At 40.6% G+C, this 19,725-nt stretch overlaps 1 protein-coding gene across 3 annotated transcripts; it reads right to left on the bottom strand.

The window, feature by feature from the left end:
* Positions 1-762: 762 nt before the first annotated feature.
* Positions 763-17,786, bottom strand: LOC123980884. Of its 3 annotated transcripts, none has more exons than XM_046065446.1 (21): positions 17,509-17,786; positions 16,958-17,038; positions 15,491-15,611; positions 14,764-14,891; positions 12,986-13,221; positions 12,412-12,524; positions 12,096-12,223; positions 11,717-11,952; positions 11,252-11,364; positions 10,541-10,668; positions 10,157-10,392; positions 8,478-8,590; positions 8,042-8,169; positions 7,663-7,898; positions 7,006-7,180; positions 5,659-5,894; positions 5,357-5,451; positions 5,153-5,268; positions 4,186-4,412; positions 3,942-4,036; positions 763-2,551 (listed from the first exon to the last, which is right to left on the bottom strand). In XM_046065446.1, exons 1-21 carry the CDS (start codon positions 17,729-17,731, stop codon positions 1,462-1,464), a joined length of 4,254 nt encoding a protein of 1,417 aa, XP_045921402.1. In that variant the 5' UTR covers positions 17,732-17,786; the 3' UTR covers positions 763-1,461. The 3 variants fall into 3 exon arrangements, with proteins under 3 accessions (XP_045921402.1, XP_045921404.1, XP_045921405.1); XM_046065448.1 differs by having other exon boundaries at positions 763-2,548; XM_046065449.1 differs by lacking the exons at positions 5,659-5,894; positions 7,006-7,180.
* Between the last annotated feature and the right edge of the window lie 1,939 nt (positions 17,787-19,725).

Here is a 19,725-nt window from a genome sequence, read left to right as displayed (position 1 = left end):
TAAATCACTAAGTGTTGGGTTTTGAACGGGTTATTGTATACTAACCCTATTCGATGAGAATATACTTAATATTTTCTGATACAACTGAGCCAGTCACATCCTTTGTAATCACCAAGCTGTATCACAGTCAGTCAAAAGCAGTTTTTTATCAACTGTGTTTAGTCACTAGCTATGAATCTAAGCCACCTATTTTTCTTCATGTTTTTTTATTTCACTTTTCTCTCTTAAGCACAACATCCAGCAAGTGGTTGAAATAAAAAACAAAAGTAAAGATAAAATACACGAAGGGTGAAATTAAAGATAATAAACAAGAAATTTAAAACCAATAACAAACAGGCAGTGTTGGATACAATCAGCATATGCTTTCCAATAAAAGTGCATTTTTTTTTTCAAAGAAACTTCATAGAAAACACAGAGCATGATTTCCTCAACACGTTATAATTGTTTACTGGTAAACAAAACTCAAGACAGTGTCAACAACTGCTGCATTCAAAACAAACCTCAAGTTATTCTGACTCAGCAGTTTACCTACATCTGAAGGACAGAGGACACTCGTTTGAGGACCACAAGGTGCACATTTTAGACAGAGAAGATGGATGGTTTGAAAGAGGTGTCAAGGAAACCATCTACACCAGGGTTGAGAAGCCGTCATTGAACCGAGGAGGGGGTCTACGCCACCACTTACAAGGCGGTCCTTTCATCACTTCCCAGGAAACTCAACAAGCATTTCCTCTTGGCCTCAGGTGAAGATGGCTACGACGGTCGTTCAGTCTTGGCCATGACGACTGTCGTTACCACAGTCAGGAACACTAACGAACCAGCGGTATCGACGATCCTAGCTAACGATCCCACTGAGGTTAAATAGCTTAGTTTCCCTACCTGTCAGTCAGAACCGAAGAAGTCTCCTGTATGAGGGACGAAACGTCTTCTAGTTTTTCTTCTACAAGGTCCAGTTGCCCTTGACCTCAACCTTCATTGGTTAACAAACATCAGAATAAACAACTCCCACGCACGCATTATTCCTGTGTTTTGAAACATTAGCTGGTAAAAGTCCTACATTTAATAAAACATGCCATTAATAAAAGGAAATACATTCTAACAATTCACAGTAAAATTATCTCAAGATTTCTATGTAAAATTGTCCATTAACTTTCCTTAAGATTGTTTTCCATCAAACCTTTGATGTTGTACATTTTTCTTTTTTATAAAAATACTGAAGCACTTTTTTGTGCACTTGAAATGGTAACTCTAATTTCTGTAAATAAACATTTACGATCAACCATTTCCACCCGTTATTCCTGAAACAGCGTGTTAAGATTCTTGTTGGTTTGAGTCTTTAGGGGATTTTGTGACAAAATTTAGATCATAGCCAACTTACTTTTTTAAGTAGCATCACGCACTGCCAGTCTTTTCAACATGTTTAACAACAAAACAGTTTGTGCAAAGAAAGATAATCTGAAATCACAGGACAGGTTCAACACTTTTAGCTCCGTTAATTCTGTCAGATAGATTCTGAGCTTCAGTCTTGCATAAGTCTGATCCGACGGGGTGCGTAGTCATGTGTCTTTTCATACAGTGCTTGTGACTGAAGGCCATGTCGCAGACAGAGCACTTGTACGGTTTCTCCCCGGTGTGGACCCTCATGTGAGCCGCCAGCATGGAGCTGCTGGAGAATCCTTTGCTGCATTTGCTGCAAACGTGCGGCTCCTCTTTGCAGTGGCTCCTCCTGTGCATCTTTAACTTCTGATTTGTATTAAATCTGCGGCTGCAGATTTCACAAGCGAACTCTGCTTTTTTCGCAGAATGCCTCAAAATGTGTTGGGATAAAGATACAAGACTGCTGAGGGATTTCCCGCAGGTTTCACAGCGGTGCAGCGTCTCACCCGTGTGGCTCACCTTGTGACGTTTCAGCACCATCTTTGAATAAAATGATTTTTGGCAAATGTCACATTTGTGAGGCCTGTCCGCCTCATGGACCCACTTGTGATGGTTTAGCACCCAATTCTGAGCGTACGATTTGTGGCAAATGTTACATTCGTACGGTTTCTTCCCTTTGTGTCGAGCGACGTGTCCGGAGAGGCCGTGGGTGGAGAGGAAAGACTTTCCACAGACGTTGCAGCGGTGTGTTTTCTGGTGACTCTGAAGATGACTCCTCAGCTCCTCTACAGACTCTGCTTGTTCTCCACACACTCCACAGAGCCTTTCTGGATCGTCCACATGACGCCAGGCGTGTTTAATCAACATGTTCCTTGAGGTGCGCGGAGCTCGGCAGACTTTACAGGACAGAAAAGCGTCACTCTTATCAGTCGACGCCTTCATCCGTTTCCTTCTCTTTGTTTTGACTCGTTTCTTCCTCGTCGTCTTCTCAGGTTCACTCTCCCTCAGATGTTTCTCACTTGTGTCTTGTTTCCGGTCGTCGTCACTCAGATCATCTCCGTCCCCTGCGCCCTCAGAGAGAACCGGCAGGCCAGCTGACTCTGATCTTCCACCATCTTCATCTTCATCAGTGTCCTCTGTTTCCATGTCTTCATGGTCTTCATGCCTTGAGCTGCTGGAGGAATGAGAAAAACGGTTTGAAAGTTTTCAGGCTGGACGATTGTGTGAAAGGTTATAATGATTTTTGTCTTTTTAGGGTGCTTTTTTACCCAAAGCAATTATTGCCATTGAACGTACTCAATATCTAAAAAAAACTACTACTGATATATACTCAGAGAAACTGCAGTTTCTACCAATGACATGTTCTCTCAGATCTCTGATCCATTTTAAGTAGTTTAAGATTAACTCAAGGTTGATTATTATTTACAAGCCATAACTGGAGTTTGTTCACAGCTCTGGCTCAGTAAAAAGCTTCTGGCAGCCGTTCCTGCCACTTGCAAAACAATATGGGTGGGACAACATGGGATCTGGGTGTCATCATGATCTAACCCCGGATAAGCGTAAGAAAATGGATGTATGGCTGATTTGGATCTGTAAATCTGGATCTGTTCTTCCGATTGTGTCACACAAAGTGCATTGAAGACCAAACCTTTCCAGTACAATACACTTAGAGATGCCAACCGCTCTGATTTAACTAAACAGAACGCTGAATAGCAGAGCGGCGCGGTGGTGCAGTGGTTAGCACTGTCGCCTCACAGCAAGAAGGTCGTGGGTTCATTGGTGAGTGGTTGTTTGTCTATGTGTGGCCTGCGATGGACTGACTCCACGGTGTACGCCACCCCGTAAACTGGGATTGGCTCCAGCCCCCCCGCGACCCTGTACGCAGGATAAGCGGTTGACTATGGAGAGGTATGTGTGTGTGCTGCTTTGAAGATTACACCATTTTATGTGCGGCATTGCTATGACGACCAGCTACATTGATGGAGTACTATATCTGCAATGGAAAACGGAGGACTTGGCTCCAAATGCCGAGTCGAGCTGGTACCAGCGATGGGTAAGGGCCATTTGTTTGATGCTCTTCTTCTTCTGTTTAGTTTAACAGCGGTTGGCATCCATGAATGTTGCATTCATGTGATCTACTGGACAGGCTTCTTCTGCACTACACTTTTAAATATTTAGTGTGACACAAACGGTGCTGTAGAACAGTCTCAAAAGCATCCAAGCAAACAGATGGAGATTCACAAATACATTATTTGCACATAGTGTTTTATGAGTTCTTAATATTATGAGACTGCCCTAGCCCTGCGATGGACTGGCTCCAGGGTGTACCACGCCTTTCGCCCGATGTAAGATGGGATTGGCTCCAGCCTCACGCAACCCTGTACGCAGGATAAGCGGTTGACGATAGATGGATGGAGACTGCCCTAATCCCAGATTACCTAAAGACTAAATATACTTTGTTTTCTATGACAGGACAACAGATGTTAGAAAGTCACAAACAGAGAACAAATGTGTTTGGTTCCTGTGAAATAGTGTGTTTCCATTTAACAACTCTCCTCATTTACCTTGTGTTCAGGCTGGTTTGATCAGTAGATGAAGAATCTTTAGCAGCATCAGCATGACGAAGCTCTTCCTTATTGGACCGGACTTCCTCTTGTGCCTAGAACAGTTTTGTTCCCAAATCATAAATCAGCAAAAAGCAATGCCATCCTCTTTAATTGCACAGAAGTACCCGCTAGCACCAAAGGATTTCCTGTAAATAGTAAATAGCAGTGTATTAGAAAACACACAAAAAATCAGACACGGTACCTTCAGTCGGATGTAGAGGGCTGAATGCCGGATGCTCCTGCTGATCTCCTCTGGCGTCAGCATCTCTACTTTCAGAGGCTGGAGTTTCTTCTTCAGATCAGTTGTGAAGAAGTCAAAGTGTTTCTGAGCAGCCAGCTGAGGGAAGGTGGACCTCAGCAGGTCCAGGAAGTCCAACTCCTGAAGGCCACCAGGAAACTGCAGCTCCAGCACCGGGTACTTCCTATACACTGAAGCATAACAGAGAAAAGTAACGTAACCGAGTAACGTCAAAAGGCCAAAACTGACCCTGCTCATGAGATTTAATTAATGATGCAGCAGCAACTTTTTTTTTACAGTTATGACACATATTAAACCATTTCTTTGCCTTTCTAAAATATCATTTGAATCGTTAAGATGTACTTCCATAACCTGTTGGGTAGTTTAACCTATAACGCATCATATTTTATATACTCTTCATTGTCTTAACCACTCTATCTATGTATGGCTTAACACTATACCTACTGTTTTAAGGCTTATTGTGCTTTATGAAACACACACACACACCCCAAATATCGACAAAAATGTGAGGAGTGTACTTACTTTTGTGAGATACGGTGTGTATATATAAATATAGTATTTTAATATTGTATAAGGTTTAAGCAACTCTCTCTGTATTCTCTCAAAGGTTTGACTGATCCAGTGATCTTTTTTTCTAAAGTAAGTTTTGGGTTTTCAACTGGCCGAGCCATGAACTTTTTCTTTATCATAAGTAACTAAAGCTGTCATTAACTTTGACCTGTGAATTACAGCAGCTGACCAAGAATAAAACAAGCTGACAGAGCTGACCTTTGAGTGAACAGAGAGGAGTAGAGTCCAAGATGGCGGAAGCTATCGTAGCCAACTAGCTATTGCAACTACAGCACAGTCACTACTAGTATTGTTTCATCCAAAGTCAGATTGGGCATCTGAATAGAGAATTTAAATTTACCTCTGGTTGAGAGCACATCGAGCTGCGAGTCCTCCAGGACGCAGATCCTAAGATCTACGTGTTTCTGTGGTTCACTGTCCTGAGGTCTGCCGGACCTACTGCTGTCAGACTGATCTCTGGGCGACAATAACATAAAGAAATAAGATTAGGAGTCAGTTAACGGCAGAAAAGGCATGTAGGTATAAAATGATGTGTGTTTTTAACCTTGTGTTCAGGCTGGTTTGATCTGTGGACGGAGAATCTGTAGCAGCATCTTTTCTCTGTGGCACTTTCTCTCTGGTCTTCACTTGCGCAGGAGGCTGAAACAAGAATTTGGTTCTCAAGTCATGTTTCTACCGAAAACAAACCCGAATACTGATACTTTAAAAAGGAAAAATCTGTGTTATTTTAAATCTGGAAATGTTGGGTTTCAGAGAACTTCAGAATGTTTAGAACAGATCTTGTCCCTGAGATTGAAGTGTTGCATCAGAAAAAAAGACTTCTGCCTTCGTGAATGAGATATGTACCTTCAGGCGGATGTAGAGGGCTGAATGCCCAGCGGAACTGATAGTGCTGCAGATCTCCTCTGGTGTCAGTATCTTTACTTTCAGATGATGGAGTCTCTTCTTCAAATCAGTTGTGAAGAAGTCAAAATGTTTCTGACCAGCCAGCTGAGGGAAGGTGGACCTCAGCAGGTCCAGGAAGTCCGCCTCCTGTAGGCCACGAGGACACTGCAGCAGCAGCACCGGGTACTTCTTATATACTGAAACACACAGACAGCATTCAGTATTCAAAACCAATTTTACGATCACGATTAATGAACAATTGTTTAGTTTTCTAGGTGGGATATTTTTTTCTATTCACAGACTGATTATCTAAATGTTAACTGATAACATAATGTTGACATCCACATAACACAGACGTGTTCCCCCTTTATTCGGCGCTTCTACTGCTGAATTATGACCGCAACTACTAAAATTTCACATGATCATTAATATTAATGCAAAATTAATGTAAATGATTTTCACGTGCACACTGTCTTGCTTCGTCTCCTATTTCTTAAAAGGACATCTATGTGACAGATGCTGTTATAAGAGCAGCAAAAGTCTTTCGAGGGCAGTGCAATGTGTGTTCGTAGCAAGTGAGTGGATGAGCGAATGAGCCTGTTTTTTCCCAACTGCTGGAAAGTGAAGGAGGTTAGCACTAGCGAATATCTCTGTGTGCTTCAGACTCACGTGACTACATGCACGGTAGTGTGTTTTAAAGGGGAAAGTACATGAACACTATGATTAGGGACTGGGGGGTGGTTTCAGATTTCAGATTTCAGTTTTTAAGAAGCGACTTTGTGATCTGATTGCGGTCGACTCGGTTGAGTTTCATCAGCGGCCATGTTCGGCCTCTGAGTGTGTGATGATGACTAACTAATGCCTGATGCAAGCTCCACTTAATACTCATTACTGAGCCCTGATCCACAGTACTAATGTGGACGTGAGAATCATGTTCAGAACCACGTTTCAGGTGCTGTTCGGTTTGCTCCACATTATTAGGCGTAATTTTCGGAACATTAAATACAACATTTTCCTACTTATCAACTAATAATATAGCTGCCAACGATATACCATGTATCCTTGGATATCCGCAATCAGGCCTCTGCAAGTACTTATCCAATACTAAAAACAAACATTATACGCAACAAGTAATTGTAAAATACCTGTGCCTGGCTCACACGTGTACAGTACAACTGCTTTTCTTTGCATGATGCACTCAGTATTTTTGACATGGTGATTTCTTTAATATGCAACTCTCTGCGATGTGTGTCGCACTGAAGAGTTAGAGACGTACGCCTCAATACAGATCGCACTGATTCAATTTACCTCTGGCTGAGAGCGCTTCGAGCTGAGGGTCCTCCACAATGCAGATCCTGAGATCGATGTGGTTCTGTAGTTCACTGGACCGACGTATGCGTGACCTTCTCCTGTGAAGCTGAACTTTGAACGCAGCACCTTTTGTCTGTGGCTCTTTCACTCTGGCCTCGACTTCCTCAGACTGCTAAAAAAAAAAAAAAAAAAAAAAATTCTCAAGTCAAATTTCAACCAAAAACATACATAATACTGATGCTTTAAAAAGGAAGTTCTCAGGAAAAAACTGTTATTTTGACCTTTCCCAACTAAAACTTCAAATTTAGATTCCACACATATGGAATTATTTCCATTTGCGGAATCACCACGAAGACGTTCAGAGCCTCTGCTGCTGCTGTTTTTCCCTTTTACACCTCTGGAGGAATATTAATATTAGAATTTCCATTTTTAATGTCCATCAGATCAGCTGACCAATCAACAAGCAGAAGCTCAAATGCACTGAAAAGCTGAAGGCTAAATTGTTATACTGTCAGGAAAGTATAACAATAGGAAAGTACAAAAATAAGAAAGTATAACAATGGTGAAAGAGGGTGTTGTACAGAACAGATCTTGTCCCTGAGGTTAACGTTTTGCATTAGAAAAAGACTCGTGCCTTCATCATCAGATAGGTACCTTCAGGCGGATGTAGAGGGCTGAATACCCAGTTGAACTGATGGTCCTCCAGATCTCCTTTGGTGTCAGCGTCTCTACTTTCAGAGGCTCAAGTTTCTTCTTCCTATCAGTTGTGAAGAAGTCAAAATCTTTCTGATCAGCCAGCTTAGGGAAGGTGGATCTCAGTAGGTCCAGAAAATCCGCTTCATGCAGGCCACCAGGACACTGCACTCGCTGCACTGGATACTTCTTATACACTGAAACACAAAGACAGCCTAGCTTACCTTCCTGCTGAAGGCTAACTTAACGTGAAGGCCACCAACCGACAACACAGAACTCCACTCTAAAAGTTATACTGGTTTAATTATTGACATAGTTTTACTGAATATTTTAAATTTACCGTTAATTGAGAGCACATTGATCTCTGAGTCCAGGATGCAGATCCTGAGATCTACGTGGTTCGGGGGTTCATTGATCTGAGGTTTGCTGGACCTTTTCCTGTCAGACTGAACTCTGGGCAACAACAAACTGAAAGATGGAGATTGGAAGCAGGTTAATGAAGAAATAATCCAGTAATTTAAGGTGTAGTCTGGACATTGTTTGTGTGGTATTAGTTTAAGCAGACTGTGTTTGTCTATTGTTGTGACTTAGTTGAAAATCAGATCACATAATTTATGCAGAAATCAAGGTGATACCAAAGGTTTTTACAAACTTTTTCCTGCGACTGTATCTCTTCTGGTGTGTTGCCATGTTTTTGGATCATATAAGAAGTTGTAACCACTCTGAGTTTCGTATCTTATTTAAAGCAAAAGTTGTGTTGTGCAGTTGTGCGTTACCTGGTTTGATCAGGAGTGGATGGAGAATCCGCAGCAGCATCGTTTTTCTGTGATGGATGAAACTCTTCATCAGTGGACATTAGTTCCTCACCTTGTTTCCCAAATGACGTGTTCTTTAGGAAAATGTCACAAACATAAACCAAACATAATTTATTAAATGTGGTTAAATAAATAAAAAGCAAAACCAATAACAAAACCCTCTAAACAAAGTTCCTTAACCTCCACAAAACATAACACACATCTCTAACAGAAACTTATAAACATCAGAATGAAAAAGCAAACATAACAAAGAAAAGAAAGGCATACATGTAAATGCTCCGTAGTTGTATTGTGCATTCATTCACTGAGCCTAAGTGCTCAAACAGAAGCTAACATTCACACACATTCATACACTGGTGGAACAGGGGCAATTCGGGGTTCAGTATCTTGCTCAAGGACACTTCAACATGCAGCCTGGAGGAGCCGGGGATTGAACCGCCGACCTTCCGATTAACGGGCATGATGGTAGGGACCCTTCTCTTCTCAATTTACACCACCTCATGGGGGCCGATAATTTGCTCGCATAGCTTCTCTTACCACTGCTACGCAGACGACACACAATTCTACCTACCCTTCCAGCCAGACGTCCCTACCGTCTCGGCACAGATAATGGACTGTCTATCGGACATATCCGCGTGGATGAAGGCTTACCACCTTCAACCAAACCTCAAGCAATCTATCCACTATAACACCAAACTACAAATTGGCTCTACATCCATCACTCCCACCAGGGTAGTGAGAAACTTAGATGTCATGATTGATGACCAGATGTCCTTTTCAGACCATGTTGCTACCGTCTCTCGGTCATGCCGCTTTGCTCTATACAACATAAGAAAAATCAGCCCCTACCTTACTCAGTATGCCACACATCCTCTGGTACAGGCCATGGTTATCTCTTGCCTTGAGTATTGCAATGCCCTCCTAGTGAGTCTTCCAGATTGTGCGGTGAAACCCTTACAAATGGTTCAGAACACAGCAGCACGTCTGGTTTTTGATCAGCCCAAAAGGACTCATGTCTCTCCATTACTCAGTGACCTCCACTGGCTCCCCGTGGCCTCCCAAATCACATTCAAGTCACTAATGCCGCATAAAGAGTGACTACTGGGTCTGCACCCATCTACCTAAACTCCATAATACAAGTTTACGTTCCTTCTCGGCCGCTACGCTCCTCCAACGAACTCCGCCTGGCTCTGCCATCCCTTCACACAAAGCATATTCAGTCCCAGCTGTTCTCATCTGTGACACCACGATGGTGGAACGAGCTACCACACACCATCACAGCAGGGGCGTCCCTCTCTAAGTTAAAAAAGCTCTTGAAAACGCATCTCTTCCGAGAACATTTTCTCTTATAACACTTCTAACATGTACTTCCTGTCCTCTTCTTCTTCTTCCTCTTTGTCCTTACAATTCTTATATTGATAGCTCCATCCGTGAACTCTTACATACTTCCCTAGGCATTTACCCAATTGATGTGGACCGCGCTAACTCTGACTAGTGTTTATTGCTGCTCTTACTAGAATCTATTGTCACTTTTAGATATTTTACCGTATTGATGCTTTATTGATGCTTGTAAGTTGTTCCTCAAATGTAAGTCGCTTTGGATAAAAGCACCTGCCAAGTGAATAAATGTAAATATGTACCTTGGGTCGGATGTATATGGCTGAACTCCCAGTGGAACCGACGATCCTCCAGATCTCCTCTGGTGTCAGTGTCTTTACTTTCAAAGGCCGGAGTTTCTTCTTCAAATCAGCTGTGAAGAAGTCAAAATCTTTCTGAGCAGCCAGCTGAGGGAAGGTTGATCTCAGTAGGTCCAGAAAATCTGCCTCCTGCAGGCCACCACGACACTGCAACTCCATCACTGGGTACTTCCTATACACTGAAACACAAAGACAGCATTCAGCAGGAGGTAAGCTGGTTGATGATTAAAGGCAAAGACCACTTGTTGACAACACACCAACTCCACACTAAATGTCATACTGGTTACGTTCTGGACATAATTTTATTGACTGACTGATTAAATCTACCTTTGGTTGAAAGCACATCGATCTGAGAGTCCAGGATGCAGATCCTGAGATCTACGTGGTTCTGTGGTTCACTGATCCAAGGAATGCTGGACCTACTCCTGTCAGACTGAACCCGGGGAAACAATAAACTGAAAGATGGAGGATGGAAGAAGGTTAATGCAGAAATAATCCAGTAATTTAAGTCGTGTGTTGCATTTTTTTTTTTGGCTTATATCAAAGCTAAGTAAATCCGTTACAGAAACATTTAAAGTTTTAAGTTAAGGTATTTTATTGTTATAATTTACTTCATACAGCAGTGATGTGGAAATCAGACCCATTCTAAGATATGCTAATATTATCATCATTATTATTATTATTGTAATAGTCTTTATGTGTCTAATATTTAGGATGTTTGAATCAAATTTTGAATTAATGATTTTTTAATATTTATTTTGGATAGATTTTTATAGTGGATGGACTGGCGACCTGTCCAGGGTGTACCCCGCCTTTCGCCCAATGTCAGCTGGGATAGGCTCCAGCCCCCCCACGACCCTGTACGCAGGATAAGCGGTTGACGATGGATGGATGGAGATTTTTTATAGTACTTGAGTAATAAAGAAATTATCTTTAGAATAATCATAACAATTATTGGCGGTAGATTTACTGACTAGTCAAAATCTTTCATCGATTTGAAAAATAATCGTTAGGAACACCCTTATTGTTGTGCGTTACCTAGTTTGATCAGGAGAGGACGGAGAATCAGCAGCAGCATCGTTTCTCTGTGATGGATGAAACTCTTCATCAGTGGACTTTAGTTCTTCAGCTTGGTACTCAAGTGACGTGTTCTTTAGGAAAATGACACAAACGCAAACCAAACATATACTTATTGAAGGTGGTTAATTACATAAAACATATCTCAATTAATAACCTTCTAAACTAATTTCCATTTGCAAAGTGTATAACACCGTTTTGAGATAATTACCCAGAAAGTACTACAGAGATATATAGGACTTAAGCTGAAACTATTATTAAGCTTATTGATCGGTTGATCGACTGAAGATTAATCAGGTGCTATTCTCTTAATCATTCAAGCAATTCCTCAATGACAAAAGTTTAATTGTGGAGGTCAAACTAGTGGAACAAATCAACTCTTCTGCAGGTATCACAAAACAAAGTCTCTATGCATCAGATAGGTACCTTCAGGCGAATGTAGAGAGCTGAACGCCCAGTGGAACTGATGCTCCTGAAAATCTCCTCTGGTGTCAGCGTCTTTACTTTCAGAGGCTGGAGTTTCTTCTTCAAATCAGTTGTGAAAAAGTCAAAATCTTTCTGAGCAACCAGCTGAGGGAAGGTGGACCTCAGCAGGTCCAGGAAATCCGCCTCCTGCAGGCCTCCAGGACACTGCAGCAGCAGCACCGGGTACTTCTTATATACTGAAACACACAGACAGTATTCACCTGGAGGCTGGCTGGTGACTAAAGGCAGGGGCCACTTGTTGACAACACAAAACTCCACTCTAAATGTTATACTGGTTTAATTCTTGACATAGTTTTATTGACTGACTGATTAAACTTACCTCTGGATGAAAGTACATCGATATGAGAGTCCAGGATGCAGATCCTGAGATCTATGAGGTTCTGGGGTACATTGATCTGAGGTCTGCTGGACCTACTCCTGTCAGACTGAACTCTAGGCGACAATAAACTGAAAGATGGAGGTTGTAAGCAGGTTAATGAAGAAATAATAATTTAAGGTGTTGTCTGTAGTTTGGCCAACCATGTATCTCTACTGGTGTGTTACGATTTTTATTTTTGAATCATATAGAACTGCTAACCACTCTGAGTTTTGTATCTTATTTACAGCAACAGTCATGTTGTGTTGTTGTGCGTTACCTGGTTTGATCAGGAGTGGATGGAGAATGAGCAGCAACATCGTTTCTATGTGATGGATGAAACTCTTCATCAGTGGACGTTAGTTCCTCAGCTTGGTTCTCAAATGACGTGCTCTTTAGGAAAATGTCACAAACATAAACCAAACATAATTTATTAAATGTAATCAAATACATAAAAAGCAACTCAAATAAAAACACCCCCTAAACAAAGTTCCTTAACCTCCACAAAACATAAATAACACACATCTCTAACAGAAACTTATAAACATCAGAATGAAAAAGCAAACATGACAAAGAAAAGAAGAGCACTGAAAAAAAGACAAGGCCAAGATTAAGAACATCAGTGAGAACTTCCTGAACTACTGTACTACAGACAAAGATAGAACTAAAGCTGAAACTATTATTCAGCTTATTTATTGGTTGATCGACTAAAGATTAATCAGCTGCTAATCTCTTAATTGTTCAAGTGATTACTCAAGAAAAAAAAAGTTCAGTTGGGTTGTGGAGGCCAAACTAGTAAATTAGCTCTTCTGCAGGCAGCACAAAACAAAGTCTTCACAAATCAAACAAAGTACCTTCAGGCGGATGTAGATGGCTGATCTACCAGTAAAACTGATGCTCTGGCAGATCTCCTCTGGTGTCAGCGTCTTTACTTTCAGAGGCTGGAGTTTTTTGTTTTTTTGACATATGAAGACATCAAAAGGTTTATGAGCGGCCAGCTGAGGGAAGGTCGACCTCAGCAGGTCCAGGAAGTCCGCCTCCTGCAGGCCACGAGGACATCTCATCTCATGCACCGGGTACTTCTGATACACTGAAACATTGATGAATTTTCTCTTATTTCAGGTCCACAAAATGTATTTAAAGACGTCCTATCAGTATAATGGAAAAGAAACAAACGAACATACTGTATACTCCAGTACCGCTCTTAAGTACCGTTTTGAGAAACAAGTGGTACTTAAATCTCAAAACTTGTGTTTCCATTGGTCATAAATTTGAGGCTGCACAGACACTTGCAACTATGTGAATGCAGGAAATCAGTCAACTGCCCAAAAAGTATGACCAAGGGGGGCACATTGCTGAACACTATACTGCTGACACTAACCACAATTTCAAAACAATCTGCCATTTAGAATTATATGAAAAGCAATCCCAAAGCAACTAATAGTGACCAGGATACTCCGAAACAACTGATCGTAACCAATTACCTCACTAATAAAGTCCAAAGTGTAAGGTCAAAACACCTACTGTCTAAGCCCCTAACTGTCGCCAAGGGAGTACCACAAGGCTCAAAACACTTTTCTCATTGCATGAATGACATACAAGTGCAGGTTGCTCACTTAGCCACCTCTATGCAGATGATACCATTTTATATTGTATCATCTGCATAGAAGTGGATATTCGCTCCTCCCCATAACAGGTTTTAAGCACTTTACAACAATCTTTCCATTGTATACATTAAGCTTTCTCTGCCCTTCACCTTGTCCTTAACACCTCTTAAACAAAGATAATGCGAGTTCGTAGGAAGAACACTCCCTCCCACCTTGGTGTAATCACCATAGTTGAGGGAGTGGAATTAGAGTAAGTAAACACATACAAATATTTGGGAGTTTGGCTAGACAGTGCACTCTCTTACTCTCATCACATCACCAAGCTACAACAAAACTCTCTTGGGTCTAACTCCTAATTTCTACTTCATCCCTCCTCCGTCACCTACAGCAGCCACTCTTCGATTCATGTCTGGTTACAAATCCCTACATCTAACACATCACTAGGTCCCACTGCCTTTCAGTTCGCCGTGCCCAACAATCAGATGTGAATACAAGAAACAATAAAACTCTCTAGTCACCACTGCCACTTTTAAAAGCAAAATCAACCAACTCATTTTCAGAAACCGTTAAATGCTGTTGTTATGTTGCCCTGCTACTGTCTTGATCATTTTATTTAACTATAGTGCAATCTGTTCTATAATCTACTCTCTGTAGATTATCTTATGTCTTAGTATGTTGTCATGAATCTTGTTGCCTGTGTTTAATAATTTGCTCATTTGGTTTCTTTGTTTCTGTCCTGCATCGTCTTGTCTGTTGTTTGTTACTTTATTTAATCCCATTACCCTTTCCATACAGGAGGCCTTTGTCGCCTGCCATGCCGTTAATGTAAATAAGAACCGGGTCTGAATTAACATGGTAAATGGTAAAATAAAGGTAAATTTTTTTTCTTCTTAAAGTTACCAGGATACTCCTAAACACCAGATCATAACCAGGATACTCCAAAACACCGTAACATCGTAACTAAGATATGCATGTAAACACACTCACTGTGTTTTCACTGCAGATCGGATGTGCTTTAAACTTACTGTGGACTGAGAGCACTTTGATCCGAGAGTCCTCCAGGATGCAGATCCTGAGGTCTACGTGGTCCTGTGATTCACTTATCTGAGGTCTGCCAGCCCTCCTGTCAGACTGAAGTGTGGGAGTCAATGACCTAAAAAATAAAAACATGGTGGTGTTATATTATGACTGACTGGTCTAACCGGAGGGTGAGCCACAAACCTGGGCAGCCGTACAACATTGTAAAATCTAGTGCAAAAGTTATGATAATGTTTTCATTTTTGTTGAAACATATTGTATGACAATCTGAATTGACCATCACACGGCTACAGTTAAAGACCTGTCTGGAGGTCAGGTCCTGGGTACTGTTCTTCAAATGTGGTTTAACTAATCCAGTCTGCTATCCAGTTAAACTGATCCAGTTCATTCTTGTCCAGACAATTTGGGTCTTTGAAAGCGGTTTGATGTTTGTTGATCTGGATAACTCGGTTGTCTACGCACAAAGAACACATCTCTTCACTGGTTTTAAATGTTGTTTTTGTTGTGGAAGTTAAGCTTTGATATTTGTATTTATATTTGATTGTCGTTTTGGGCGATCTGAGGTTCATAATGCTCCTCTGAACTTGGAGTCATACTATGCAGTTACAGCATGCTGTGTCAGTGTTATGTCCAGGTTCCCCTTTGACCCAACTAGGAAAAACAGAACAAAAGCACTCTGAAATAAGAGATAACTGCACGATTGTGACTTTTAACCTTGAAGCTTCTTCATTATCCGGTTCTGAGAGATGTTCCTGATCCTGATCCTCCTCCTCATCTTCCTCCATGTGTGCCTCAGTGTAGCACTGGAGACCCATGCTCCCACTGTCTCCCATACCTGGACACACAAACAGCCGGTCAGAATTCACACTATAATCGCCTTCATATTGATTACAGAGGGTGCACATTTGGTTTAGTTGAGGAGAAACAGTGAAATCAGAGGTTATTCAGCACCAACAAATAAATTTTTCTTTATTTACATGAATTTATATATCTTCAATAATAAACCGGGTCCATTATGTTATATACCACAAAAAGACACACACGTACTTGATGCATTATAACAGGGCTGCAACTAACGATTATTTTCATTGTTGATTAATCTGTAGATTATTTTCTCGATTAGTTGTTTTGTCTAAAAGAGACAAATGTCAGTCAGTGTTTCCCAAAGCCTGAGAGGACCTCCTTAAACGTCTTGTTTTGTCTGCTACCTAAAGATATTAGGTTTACATCACAGAGGAGCAAAGAAACCAGGAAATATTCACATTTAAGAAGCTGAAGTCACAGAAGTTTGAGTTTTTTTCTTTATAATGATTTAATCGATTATCAAAATAGTTGGCAAATAATTTAATACTTAACAACTAAACGATTTATCATTACAGCTCAAAGTTATAATACAATAACCCACATGATCACATTTTATGTCCTTCATAAAGACCTAAAACATTTAAGCACAAGTCTTTTTAGAAGAATTATTTGTAAATGAAAACAGTAAAATTATTTTTAGCTTTACACAAAAAAAGGCATGAGTGTGGGGGCTTTATTTAGCCCCGAGTAGTGTCTGCAGGCAGTTCTGACAACCTCCACAAGAATGGGCAGCTTGTATGTCTCCTGAGAGGTAAAATCCTCACACTGAGTGATTCACCACAGTGGCAGCTTAACTCTTATGTTTACTGTTAAGTTATTAATATAATCGGCAAGTTTAACTTGTGTTTGGCACTTTAGATTGAGACGTATTTTTTAAATGTTTTTCCGAGAACATATTTGGAGGTTTTGGAGTCAAATCAAAATTCTGACTCATTCAGATAAACATAAAGTGCCTTAAATATTTACACTATTTTAACTGACGTGTGCAGCTTTACTATTTTCCACTGGGTCAAAGTCCAGTGTTTATGTCCTCCACTTTCACAGATTTTATCACCAAAATCTCTGACTACTCTGACCATTAAAGCAGCTACACTCCAGACCAAAGAAAGCTGCTGACACTTATTTTGCATGCTGTTGTTCAATTCAATTCAATGCATCAATAAATATATAAATAAAGTTTTTGAAGCAAACCAGCTGAATGAAAAAGGTTTGATTCAAGCCTCTTTTCTAAAAAAAGAGTGTTGGGTGTCAGAAAACTAACAACGCTGACTGGAACGAACTTTGTTAACTACTTTTAAAGTTGATTTAAAGACGTACTCTGGTAATTTTTATGCTGCGCCTCCTCTGCAGGGAGTTGACCTCCTCCAGCAGCCGGCCCACAGACAGGAAACTGGTCATCTGTATAACAAACAAGCAGGGTTTGATTTTTAATCAGTGATAACCACATAATCACATCAGAATCCTGTTTTTCTTATTAAAAACTGAAGACTTGATTTGCTAAAACACAATTAAATTAACATAAACATTAATTTAGTTGTTACATTATAATATTAACCTGAATGTGGAAAGTAACTCAAGTAAAGTACCACAACAGAGCAATTTCTACCACTGAATGTCCCATTAAATACATGACAACTTTGTTTCAGTACCCAAGTTTCATAGTGGACAGTGAGTTTGAATGTACGCCGAATTGATAAGTGATAAAAACAGTTGTTTTGCTTTGTCTTTAGACGTCGATCAGTTTCACCGTCAGCGAATCAACATTAAATCAAGATTTTTGTAAACGGAGTTCGTCACTAGCTGCGTTTTCTCTTCGGGGTGAAAACAATAACTACTCAACTCACAAAGAAATCCAGTGTAACACCTACCTGCTGGCTCTAGTTTGATCTCAAGCTGCAGCACCGCCTCCAGCTGCCTCCTCTGCCGGTCGATCTCCTGCCTCAGACCCGAAGCCTCCTCCTCGTACCCGGCTACGGTTCTCTCCACAACCGCTACGATTTCCTGCGCGGCTGTTGTCAGTTTCTCTGCGACGATCCCTCTCAGGATCTCCGCGGTAGACATGTTCCTGATGTCCGGGGCCCCAGGCTCCATGTTGTTAGTGCGGGTCCAGCTCAGCACCGCACGGAGCCGTTGTTACCGGCAGAAATTCGCGGGAATGTTTGGAGCGGATGTTGCCCCCCGCAGAACTGGTGCAAGCACAAAATGCAGTCCGACTAGAAACATAAACTAAAGAGGAAAGCCTCTCGGAAGGTCCAGTTATTACAGTTTAAGGTATATATTTTTTTTAAACATGTTTTATTGTACACATATTCAAATACAAAGACACAGATAACAGAAAATAAAACAACAAAAAAAGATGATCAACAAAAGTAAAAACATAAACTAACAGAATGATGGACATTTGCAATTTACACGGTCAGTGATTGTGTTAAATTGTATTATAATAGTTTAATAACTTAAAAGTCTTGTCAGCTTTTTTGTTTTTAACATTTACATTCCAATTAACATGCATAAAAAGCTGGCTTGATTCCTGACAAGTCTTTCATGTTAAAATTAAATTTTTCATAAGTAGTGTGATATTCCTCACGTTGTTATCCATCTTAATCTCGACTGATGCTGAAAGTAATTTAGAGCTTTTAATTCAGTTCCGTATTGTCGTCACAGCTGTCGACTCTTCGGAAGATATTGTAAATGTTTCATTTGTTGTCATGTGCGAGATAAAAAGACCGAGCCAGAAGCCTAAAGGGCCCTCACTCTCATACTTTATTCTCTTGGATGTAACTGTAACTTAGATTTAGATGAACTGTTGTCCTTTCAATATAAACTGTATTGTTTTCAACGAGACACAGAGTAAAGTTCAAATTAACTCAAGTTTAGTGATAATTTCAATCAAAGAAAGAAATACAACAAATACATACGAATCCGAGCTGGTCCCGGGGGCAGACTCCCTAAACTCCGTGTTAGATTAGTTATTATGTCCTGTCTCGCTCCTCCTCTTGTGGGTCCTATGGTAAGACCCACCTTTTCCACCTCCGCACATATTCAATATTAAAACAATAGTGTATTCTACCCTACAACACCTCTAAATGGTATAAGACTGAAATGTGACTTCAGAAATAAGACATCATCTTGATATTAGTGAAAAGTGCATGAACCAATCACACAGTTGGTCAACATAAACACATGCACGCAGGTTTGTGTGCTGCATCACATGCTGACCTTCAGAGTTGCAGCCTTCTTGCAAGGGCCCCTTTGTGTTTATATATCGAGTTTTCTTTCTTTACTAGGGCCTCCTATGTTTATGAATTTAGTTTACTCTTCTGGAGCTTGGCTACAGGTGCTATCAACTTTATGTGAGCATCTAAAAAGGCCTAATTGTCTCTCGTATGGATGTGTAAATAATTTTCGATAATAATAATAATAATAATTGCCGAAATTACAATTGCACTTCCCCTGGTGGTGACATATAATATGACAAGACAACATAATAAAACATGGATAAAATACATACCTTATAAGAATGATAAATAACTAAAAGTCATTAAGTCACTTAAGTCCAACTGTGTGATTGCTTCCCCTTGGACATATTATCCATAAACATGGCATTTCTTTTCATATTTATGCTGATGACACACAAATATACTTGCCCGTCAGATCCACAGACCCTGGAATGCTGAGTTCACTTAACAGCTGCCTTTGTGAAGTTAAAATATGGATGTCAAATAATTTCCTCCAACTGAACTCAGACAAAACAGAAATCTTGGTCATCGGGTCCCAGCAGATGGCAAATCAAATATTGACATCTGCTGGTTCCCTAGTAAATCACATTAAGCCTGTGGCAAAGAACCTAGGTGTTTGGTTTGATAGTAATTTAAATTTCGAGCAGCACACCACAAAGCTTGTTCAATCATGTTTTTATCAACTTAGAAATATAGCTAAAATTCGATCTATGTTAACTTTTAAGGATACCGAGACCATTTTACACGCCTTCATCTCATCACGCCTGGATTATTGCAACAGCCTTTTCACCTGTTTAACCCAAAAATCTATTGATCGACTCCAGACTGTCCAGAACTCAGCTGCCA

Source organism: Micropterus dolomieu, linkage group LG12 (assembly GCF_021292245.1).
Source record: "Micropterus dolomieu isolate WLL.071019.BEF.003 ecotype Adirondacks linkage group LG12, ASM2129224v1, whole genome shotgun sequence".
NCBI classification, from domain to species: domain Eukaryota; kingdom Metazoa; phylum Chordata; class Actinopteri; order Centrarchiformes; family Centrarchidae; genus Micropterus; species Micropterus dolomieu.
The sequence above is the reverse complement of the archived record's forward strand: the minus strand, read 5'-3'. Positions and strand labels throughout refer to the sequence as shown.